Source organism: Propithecus coquereli, unplaced genomic scaffold (assembly GCF_000956105.1).
Source record: "Propithecus coquereli isolate 6110/MARCELLA unplaced genomic scaffold, Pcoq_1.0 Scaffold625, whole genome shotgun sequence".
Taxonomy (NCBI): Eukaryota; Metazoa; Chordata; class Mammalia; order Primates; family Indriidae; genus Propithecus; species Propithecus coquereli.
In genome coordinates, this window is record NW_012152230.1 from 369,783 (window position 1) to 380,525 (window position 10,743).

Consider the following 10,743-nt stretch of genomic DNA (forward strand, 5'->3'; position numbering starts at 1 on the left):
TAAGCCCTTCTTAATTTTTATACGATTGTCTTACTATGGAAAATTTCAAACATTTTAATTGCTTTTTAAAGAAAACCTTACATCTAAGAGTTTCTTAGCTTTAGGATTGGCGGCCACTTCCCTTAGGGAAAAAACTAAAATACTTAACAGAAAATTTGCTTGGCCTTGGAATTGAAGAGACTTAAAACTTTTGTGAACGTTCAGATGCTAACTATGGTTTAAGGTTCAAGAGGGAGGCTTCATTAGTAATGACATGTTTTCGTAACTGCAACAGTGTGATAGAATATGATACCAGCGTTCTGGTCAGACCATGATCTGTGTGCCCGCAGCAGAGCAGAGGAAAAATGGGTGAGCCATTATTTGATGCCGAGGACAGGAATTGAGGCTTATACCTAAATTTTTAATTTATATATATTTTTCTGACAAATTCCCTGCACGTAACTATATGAGCAGGCAATATCATTTTATCTGAAGCTTAACAGAATCTGTAATGTTTTCTGTAGTTCAGCTGACACACTGGAGATGCCCGACACTGACCAGCCTTGTCAACAGCTAGTTCTCAGTAGCACAGGACTGGGTCTGGGAAGAGGTCTGGGGTCTGCCAGGTGCCAAGCTGCATCCGGTCCTGGGGCCCACAGGGTGCCGGGCTGCACCTGGTTTAGGGGTCCGAGGGGTGCTGGGCTGGATCCGGTCCCGGGTCCAGCAGCTCCTCCTGTGTTTACAAAACAGGCCTGGCCTGCCCGTGCAGCAGGGTGTTTACAGCAGCAACTCTCCACGAGGAATTCACTTATTCGACTGTCTAATACTGCTTGGTTGAGAGAGTTCAAAGTAGAAAGTCTTTCGAGGGTACAAGACTTACGTATTATTTACTGTGCTTTAGTTGCATGTGTCAGAAAATGGGGTCTGAACTGGCTTTAACAGAAAAAGATTTTACTGGTCTGTGTGACTTGGTCCAGAGCTACTTGTGACTTGAGTCTCGCTCATCAGAGCCCAGTTCCTCTCTCCACCTCCTGCCAACCTGTGCACGGCTTTGGTCTCAGACTCTTCCCTTACGGAGACGAAACCCTGCCGCGGGTCTGAAGGGGAGTGCCTTGAGAAAGGTCTTTCTGGCAGCTCCCACTAAGTTCCTCATCTGATGCTTGTGACTAACTTTGATTCGGAAGCTCTGCTGTGGCCAGAGGAGCAGACCTGCGCTAACATTGCAGACTCAGGCACCTGCTCCACTCCCAGTGCCACGGCTGCAGCATGTGGGAGCAGGCAGAAAGCCCTGCTTCTGAAATAACATGGATTAAATATCAGCAAAAAGAACAAATCCCCACTACAGTGAGCTAATTCAGATGTGTCGAGCATCTAGATACATGATACATGTAATATAACATATAGATATACATGGAGACAGAGTATGTATGTGATGTGGATATATGTAATTAAAATGTATTGAGCATCTAGATATATGAACAAGGCCCATTTAGGAATCCCGGTCTGTCAGGATCGTACAGCTTAGTGGTGGAAAAGGTGAGAGTACAAAGGAAGTAGGAAGAAAAGACAGCTATGAGTCTCAGATCACAAACTCGAGTGCCAGAAATATAAAAATTTTATCATGAGCCCTCATTTTCAACCAAGCCTGGGCCTCCCTTTCTCCCTGGAGGGTTGACAAGAGGAGTCTGGTGTGTGTCCTCAGTGCTCACACAGCTGTGCTTGTTTGTCTTTGGTTAGCATTAACCCTAAAGATACTGCTAAGCCGACCCTCGTGTCCCTCACGAGGTTCTGAGAGTCCAGAGCTCTTCTAGAGTAAGAACGATGTTTCCCCCAGCAGGGCTATTTTGGACACCTTACCACCAACTCGTACCTTACTGTCCCCTGACTTCCTCTCTCCCAAGGCCTAGGAACTCTTACACAGTCTGAGAAGCACAGAAACTTTGCTCTTACTGAGTACATTTTCTTCTAAATCCATTGGGTTTTACGTGTAAACGAATCTACGCAGGGATTCTTTGCAGGGATTTTACTTTTATTTCCCAAAAGCCACACAAATGCTTCATTCATTTAACAGATATGTAGAGGGCACTGCTGTAGGTCAGGCACTGTGGTGTGTGTTGGGGTGTTACAGCTAAAATAGTCAATGTGTTTACCTTCACGGAGCTATTCCAGTGAGGGGGTGTGCAAGGAACATTTATATAAATACACACATAGCAGTGGTATAGGCCGTGGTGCAGACTTAATACCCCAATATAATGAGAAAACCTTGAGAGACCTAAGCAATGGTGTAATATTATCTGAGATTTTACTTAGAGGGAGCCTTTCTTTGGAAGGCTAAAATAATCAAAAGAGTCAGAATCTAGTTTAAAGAGAGTTTATTCACATGCGAAGTTGAGGACAGCTGCCCAGGAAGAACAGACTCTAATGGAAGTCAGTGTTCCAAAATGTAGAACTTTGGGATTGCCTATATGGACAAAACTCGGGAAAGTGTAACAGAATTTTAACATCTTTCGGTGATCTGATCAGGTGAGATGGTCCTTTTCTTTCAGGAAAGGTACATGTAACAGTCCACACTGAAGATGTGACACTCAGGGTGTCCCGGACACCGTCTGGTCTGAGTTGGTGCAGGACAGTGGCGGAGGCAGGTGATCCATAACACAGGTCAGCGATGGGGGCGGGGGCCGGTCTCTGGTCTCTCCTGGTCATTTACAGAACAAGAACGATGAGGAAGAGGGTTAAACTGTAATCTCAGAAGCAGAACTGCAAACATGCTACGTGACTCAGTCTCCAGGATTTAACTTCCCCCTTGGCATAATAAATTTACAGGGCCCTGAAATTTTACTTTTTACATTTCCCCCTTCTCTTCACAATCTTTTGGAAAAAGCATTGCAGAAGAATCAAGTATATAGGTCATAGTTAGGTCAAAATTCCACATCACTGGGAAGGCTCATTTCTAGGAAGTCATGTCCCACCGAGTGGGGGCAGGAGCCTTCTCAGGGAGGGATTTTAAGAATGCCGGAAGCCAAACTGTGACGGCATCACAGGGTGGCAACGGTGAGACCTCAGCCAAGTGACTGACTTATATAGCTGCTGTCACTCGCTGAATCATCTCCAATTCAGAATACCATGAGCTTGGTTTTCTCTGGAGAAGTAAGACAATGAGAGATACATAGTAGAAATATCATGCACATAAGGAATATAATTAAAAAGAATTTTGTGTCAGGACAAACACAACTTATCCCATTGGGGAGTCAACAAAAAACATCATGAAGAAAATTAAAAACCAGTCCTTCTTTAGAGACTTTTTGTAGCCAAGAAATAATCCAGGATTATTAGGACCGATTTACTTGCAAACTAAGTTTTGGTATTATACTTGACCTGATACAGTGAATGGCTGGCTTTACGGGCTCTTTTAAGTTGACTTTGCTGGAACTTTTTATAAGGCATTTCAGGTTAGACTCTTAAAAGCCCTGAGGTTAGGAGGCCAAGCCAATGATTCACTATCAGACTATGCCCATAATACCTGCGTGAAGCTGGTGAATTTCTCTCTTCCTGAGGTTTCCAAAATATCTTCAGGTTCCTGGGCCAGCCAGAAAGTGACATTTTTTACTTACTGCAAGGTCAGAAACCTTGTAAAGGAACCATGTAGACATGGGACCAGGCCAGTCTTTCCAAGGGTATTTTTCATCAGCTCTATAAAGTCAGCCTGAATTCCTGGAAGCAGTCTGTCCATATCTGAAAATCTGCCATTGCAGCCTTGGTAAATAGCCAACTGTGTCCTCTTACAAAAGAAAACAGATTCTCATTGAACTTACCCACGTAGCTATAGCTATATTGCCATAAAATAAGAATACTCATGAACAGTTTCCAAATTTGGGGGAAATTAGGTAGAGAGTTTCAGTTCTGCTCACAAAAGTATGTTTTACCCAATTTAAGCTATAAATAGCTCGAAAAAGTTTTCTTGACTCTGGAAAACAAAATATAAAAAGAATCCGCAATGCTTCAAACAAGAAAAGTCATAAAAATCATTTTAGTCCTCTACGCAGTTCAATCCTTTGTAATTCTTGTTCTGCTTGATGTTGGGTTGGCAAACATGGATATTTCAGCTTTTTAATTAGAGTCCTGGAAGTTTTTACTAGTCTAATGGTATGACCTACAAATTTATCAGAAACCTGTACCCAAGAGTACTTCTCAGAGTCCTTTCTGTGAATTTCCTTGAAGAAAAGGCAAATTTTGGGTGGTAGCCAATTGCAAACTGCTTATTAGACAAGAATCAAAGTAAAACAATAATTGTCTGTGGATGAGAAACGACTTAGAGGAGCCATGGTTAAGGATGCAATGGATAAGGATATTTGGTTATTTCTTAGCATACAGCAATTTAACATAATGACCATAATTATTACTAAAAACATATACCAAGACACATCGGGATTTTAGGAATACCATATAATTTTGGAGCACATATTAATAACACATTTATACAAATAATAATCGAAGAAAGCAAACCATCATTTCTTATTTGACAATGCTTCCCTTATTATTCTAACATACCCAGTAAGCCTGTAAGTAACCCTAATGTATCGCTCTTGGACTTCCAGGGGTTTCTGTTTGTTATGTGCAAGTTAATTCGGGAATAAAAGACTTAATTTTAGAATTTGAAGTATTATTTTGGAAAGTATGTCAAATATAAAAGGTTTCAAACACTTGATATCAAAACAGGATCACAGGTCACTATAAATTAAGTCATTTATTTACTTAACCAAAGTGACAATTCAAAGATTTGAAAAGTAAAAACCTTACTCATTGATACAGAGGAGACTCAGTTTCCCAAAAAATCAAATGAAAGAAAAGGTTTCAAACTCTAATTAGTAAGACAAACAAAACTCTGACCTCAAAGAAAAGTGGAAATCACATCTGAAGCCAACAGAATCTCTAGGGAACAGCAAACAAAACTCCTGCTTTAAAAGCAAAGCTTCACTTCCAGCTCTGAGGAATGTTAGTTGAAAGAATTCTGACTCTCAAACAAAATCCAGCAGATTTGAGACCAAGAAGACCCTTGGTAGAGACCCCGCCATCTCCAGCAAGATCGGTGAGGGGGAGTTGTCCATGCTGTACCAAGGCCTCAATTGTCGGGAAAATGGGACAGCTGGAGGCACAGTTCAGGTCCCATCTGAGTCGCCCAAAGGTCAACCTAGAATAATCAACATGATCAGAATCTAGTTTAAGGAGAGTTTATTCCAGTGCAAAGTTGAGGACAGCTGACCAGGAAGCAGATTCCAGAAAAGTCAGTGCTGTGAGTATAGAGGTTTGGGATTGCTAAATATGGACAAAGCGTAGGGAAGTTTAACAGAATTTCAGCATCCGTCTGTGTCAGGCTTGATGCATACCTGCAATGGTCTGGTGAGCCGAGGTGGTCCTGTTCTTTTCGGAAAGATGTGTTTAACGTTGCACACTGAAGACAGAACTGATACAGAGTCTTGTGCACTGTCTGGTCCGGGTTGGTGCAAGACAGTGGCGGAGGCAGGTGATCCGCGCAGAGATCAGTGATGGGGGGATCTGGCCTCTCCTGGTCATTATAGAACAAGAACGACGAGGAAGAGGGTTAAGCTCTAACCTCAGAAGCAGAACTGCAAACATGCTACGTGACTCAGTCTCCCTTGGCGTCATACATTTAGAGGGTCCTGAGATTTTATTTTCTTTCACACAGCGAACAGATCAGAACTGGGAACAGAGACACAGGAAACGATGTTCTCTTCTAAGCTCGTCCCTCCCGAGAATACTCACAACTTCAGTTGCCATACAGAGTTCCCTTAGATCTTTCATCATGGTTAATAATTCTTATATCACACTCCCCCTCCGTAACCTGCTGTGTGGTTTCTACCCCCGGTTTGGACCTGCGCTGCTGCAGCTGCCCCAGGTGAACAGGACGATGGTGCTGCCAGAGGAAGCAGCGTGGCCGGGTCCCACAGAGGAAAATGCAAGGTTGAATCCCATGATGTCAAATTGTTTTAAGGTGTATCTATGATGGGGGGCTCGGCATAGCAACACGACACATCTTTTTATCCCTGTAACGTGTAACGGAAAGGCAAAACCGCTGCTTTGCTTGTTTCTAAATAACATGTGAATAATGTGTACTATTTATAGCGAATACTGTGAAAGAGATAAAAATGTTAACACACAGTATAATCATATTCAATAAGTATTTTACCCATTTTTCTACCTTCTAAGTGATTAAAATGCATATAAAAACAAGTCAAATCTAGTCCTAAGTTAGAAAATTAAAATTACAAGTACTTCTCCACCTTTCTTCTTCAACAAATGCCTTGGACAAATCAGAAATAATCGTTTATGTCACGATTAGGGTAAAGTTAGCTGCAATAACTAAGTCCCCAAATCTCAGCCGCTTAACACAGCAAGAGCGGCGTCTCCCTCGCGTGACGGTTCACGTGGGTGTCCAGACAACGGCAGCTTCCTTCATGTGATGACTCAGGGAGCTGGTTCTGCCATCAAAGTCCTCTTCATCCCGCAAGGGACAAGGACAGAGGGTGGAGGAAACACACTCCTCCTTAGCTGTCTCCATGCAGAAATGACACACGGGCTCCACACTGTGGCATGGGTAGCACGTGTGGGTGGACGGCAGGGCCAGCGCCACCATCAAACTCTCCCCTGCGGCTCAGTCAGTCATTCTGTGGAAACCAGGGTTGTGTGGCTGAGATACCAGTGAAGAGTCAGAAAACAGATACATTATCTAGTCACGATGCAAATGGCGGTTAATATATTTACCTATAAACACAGATCAGTATCACCAGTTCCCTAGTTACCTTCTCACCTGTCTGGCTGTCGCGCCGGCCCGATACCCTTCTCCTTGTCAGTGACCACGGCGAGGGACGCCAGGGCCCACCCGAGTGCGAGTGCTACTCACTAATCGGCGTCGTCAACATCTGTCGTTTGTGTAAAGACTTCGTTGGAAATTTTGGAAAATTGGAAATGCCCCTGGACTATATATTTTTTCCTTGATCACTTGGGATACCAAATGGACAGACCACTGCCTTTAGGATATTACTCAAAGCATAACTAAAATCTACCTCCATAAATTGCACTTTAAAGACCCAAATGTTTACTTGGAATTTTCCTCATAGGTTTTCTAAGACCCTCTGAATCTAAATTGTATAATCAAAGCATTAATAGCAGGAAAATTTGAAAAGATGCTAGTAAATCGATATCATTTTGAAGGGACATCTTAAGATTCCTTCTTGACGCAGGAACCACGTGCTTCCGGGGGGTTCCTGTTTCTCTCTCTTTCGCATCCACCATTGCCAGCGCAAAGGGTGTCCGACTCCAGCATCTCCAGGCCACCACCAAGATGGGATAGTTTGATTTTAAACAAGTACATGATTGTTGAGAAATGAGGAGTAACTTTATATTAGGTCCTAGAAATTCAGATTCCAGAATAATCAGTGTTGTGCAAATGTATGGAAAAAACAAGTATTCAGGGTATAGCCTGTCCCCAGATCTGGCTTTGAATGTTGTCTGTGTGTGTGCCTCGTGAGGGGTTGCGTGTGCACATATGTGTGCAAGGTGGAGAAGTCAGGTTTGAAATGACATAAGGTTTATGGAGTATTTATCCGTGATGTGAATTTTACAGCTGCGGCCATGTTTCTACTAATGTCTTAAATATTTTACGTATACAATATTCGGTTTGTGCTTGTAATTTTTGTGTAGTATTTCGCTCATACCAGAGCCTACAGAGAGTGACAAGATTTCCACCCCCACTCAAGACACAGCCCAAGGAAAATGGGCATGTCTGCCCGATTCTGCCCTCCTGGCACCCCCGCCCCACTCACCACCAGGTCCGGTGTCATTATGCTTTTATGCACACAGACATATAACCCTGTAAACAGCACATATCTATTTCTGTGCATGCGTTACAACGTTCACAGAAAAGCACCCTATTAACAACACCACCTCAGTGACATTCTTACACTCGATGCAGAAGTGTCCTGGGCAGCGAGTTACCACAAATGGTTGGCTCACAACAGGCATCGACCCTGTGCCAGCCCTGGAGGCCAGAAGTCTGGCAGTCCCAGGGCGATCCCGCCTGCCCCCAGCTCTGGGCCTCCAGCCTGCCCCATGGCCACTGGACCTCGCCTATTTCCTGTTCCCGTCGGGACACACTCGTCATCAGACTTGGGACCCGCCCGGCTTTCGGGCATCTGCTCCTCCTGTGATCCTTAACTGCACAGGTAAAAAAACCCTTTTTCCAAATAGCTGATGTTCACAGGGTCCCGGTGCACGTACCTTCTGGGGCCAGGGCACGTGTCTTGGCGAGCGCACCCGCGGACGTTGCCCCCCCCCCGCTGTCCCTGGAGACTCGCACGCCCTGCCCTGCGGTTCCCAGGCAGCTGTGCAGATCCACGGCCCAGCACAGGGTCGAGACTTCCCTTTGCGCCACTAACCTGCACACACACACTGCAGAGTTTTAACTTTTTTTTGTATCTGAAGGATAAGAAATGGTGACTCATTATGGTCTGTCTTTGCAGGACCCTGAATCCTAGTCAGTCAGGGTCAATTTTTCATCTATTTATTGGCCTTCTGTGAATTAACTAATTGCACACTTTGCCCGGTTTCTCCTATGCTATTTGTCTTTCTGCTGATGTTCAGAAGATCTTGATGTATCTAGATCCTGAGCGTCTGTAGATTATATGTTTGACAAATACCTTTCAGTCTGTGGCTTTTATTTTTATTTTTTAAATGCATGTTGATATGTTCTTTAACTTTAGTTAAATATGCCTACAGTTTCCCTTTATTGCTGTGCCTTGTTCATGGGATTCCTTCAGACCCAAATCATGAAGATAATTTCTATTATGTTTTTTCTAAAAGTATTAAATTTTTCTTTTAATGTTTAGTCCTTTAATACATTGAATGTTTTGTGTATGATATAATGTAATTTTATTTCATTTTGATATAAATGACCAGCTGTCCCAGAATAATTATTAATCTACCATGTCATCTCTGTCATATATTTTTAACAAGTATTTTTCTTGCTTTTTGTCATGAAGGTGACATTTTTAATTAGGTATCGTGGCTCAGTCGAGAAATTATGTTGTATATTCTAAAAATATTAGGTTCCTGCCTTACATCCTATACCAACATAAGCTTGAGATGGATCAAATGTTTAATGTAACATAAAAGCTCTGGGAGAAAATAGAAAATAATAGTTGATTGATCGATCGATTGATCGATTGAGACAGGGTCTTGCTCTGTCCCCCAGGCTGGAGTGCAGTGGCACAATCACAGCTCTCAGCTACCTTGAACTCCTGGGCTCGAGTGATCCTCCTGCCTCAGCCTCCCAAAGTCACTGCACCCTGCTGGTTTTTAAACGAAGGCCTTTATTCATTGTAATATGTAGAAAGATGAATATAGAAGGCCCAGAGAAATGTTGCTATGTAAATAAAGACAAGTGCTGAAAACTGTAAATAAAATTTAAAACCAGAAGGCCGAGCTGTAGACTTGCAACATAATTAAATTTATAGACAGAGGGAGCGTGGCACCAGAAAAATCGTCCTACGGGGGACTCTACACACAAAAAAACAGAAAAACAAGCCTTGATGAGCTCAAGCTGATCTGCAAGTGCCAATGCTTTTAAAGGAGACGAAATCTAGGCACTCGGTGATTTTCAGTGTGCGCCGTACTGGGTCCAGCACCATCATATTTAACCAGAAATGAGTAGAAACAGGAAAACATAACCCGTAACTGAGAGGAGAATCAGTTCAAAAAGGCCCAGAAATGACAGACGATACAATTGTCACACGAGGATTTAAAATGCCTAATTTAAATGTGCCAGAGATTTAAAGAACGGCATAGACATAACACAGACAGAAACGAAAGGTGTGGAAAACAACCAAATGGGAGAGTTGAAAACACCATACTTGAAATGAAAAATTTATTTGATGGTATGAATAGCAGATTTTAAAAAAAAAGTGAACTCGAAGACACAGCAACCGAAAATATCCAAAGAGAAGCACACTGGGGGAAAAAACGAACACACCTGAGTGACGTGCAGAAAAACAGTCACGTAACCTGCCATGTATGGAGCGAGAGCCCCAGCACTAGGAGGACCATGGAGGGGGGTTTTTAAAATAACACCTCTAGAACCTTAACAGACACCACTGAGGAAACCGCACGGCAGACCAAAGACTGAGAAAACAACATTTAAAAAATATATATTGAAGAGGGAGATGTGTAAAGATCTTTTACAAGTAAGAAAATAGAAGACAACCAACCCACTTTTAAAAATGGGCGAAAGATTTGGACGCTTACTTCAAGACAGAAATAAGCACAGGAAAAAGTGTTCAGCATCATCGCTCCTCTGAGATGTGAAAATTAAATCCACAATGAGATGTCACTGCGCACCCATTAAAATAACTAGAATTTAAAGAGCTGCCGTTCCCAGTGTCGGGGAGGAAGTGGAACAACGGGAGCTCGTAAAGCTCTGGTGGGAGTCAGGTGGCAGGTCCCTGAGGGACCCCTGGGCAGCTCCGTGCAGAGTTACGCACACACTCACACGTAACTATTCCTATCCTAAAAAACTACCCAAGAGAAATAAAACATTCTTCCACAGAGGACTTATACAGGAATATTTGCAGTGGTTTTACTGGGGATAGCCAAAAACCGGGAGCAATCCGATTGCCTGTCAAGAGTGAGTGGAGGGCCAGGCGCGGTGGCTCACGCCTGTAATCCTAGCACTCTGGGAGGCTGAGGCGGGCG

General features: G+C 43.1%; 1 protein-coding gene across 1 annotated transcript in view; it reads left to right on the forward strand.

The window, feature by feature from the left end:
- Window positions 1–7,963: 7,963 nt before the first annotated feature.
- Window positions 7,964–10,743, forward strand: part of SH3YL1 (SH3 and SYLF domain containing 1) — a 49,715-nt gene continuing 46,935 nt past the window's right edge. The window contains exon 1 of the mRNA XM_012659643.1: window positions 7,964–8,219. Coding sequence (XP_012515097.1) covers window positions 7,964–8,219 — 256 coding nt within the window. The remainder of the gene's footprint in view (window positions 8,220–10,743) is intronic.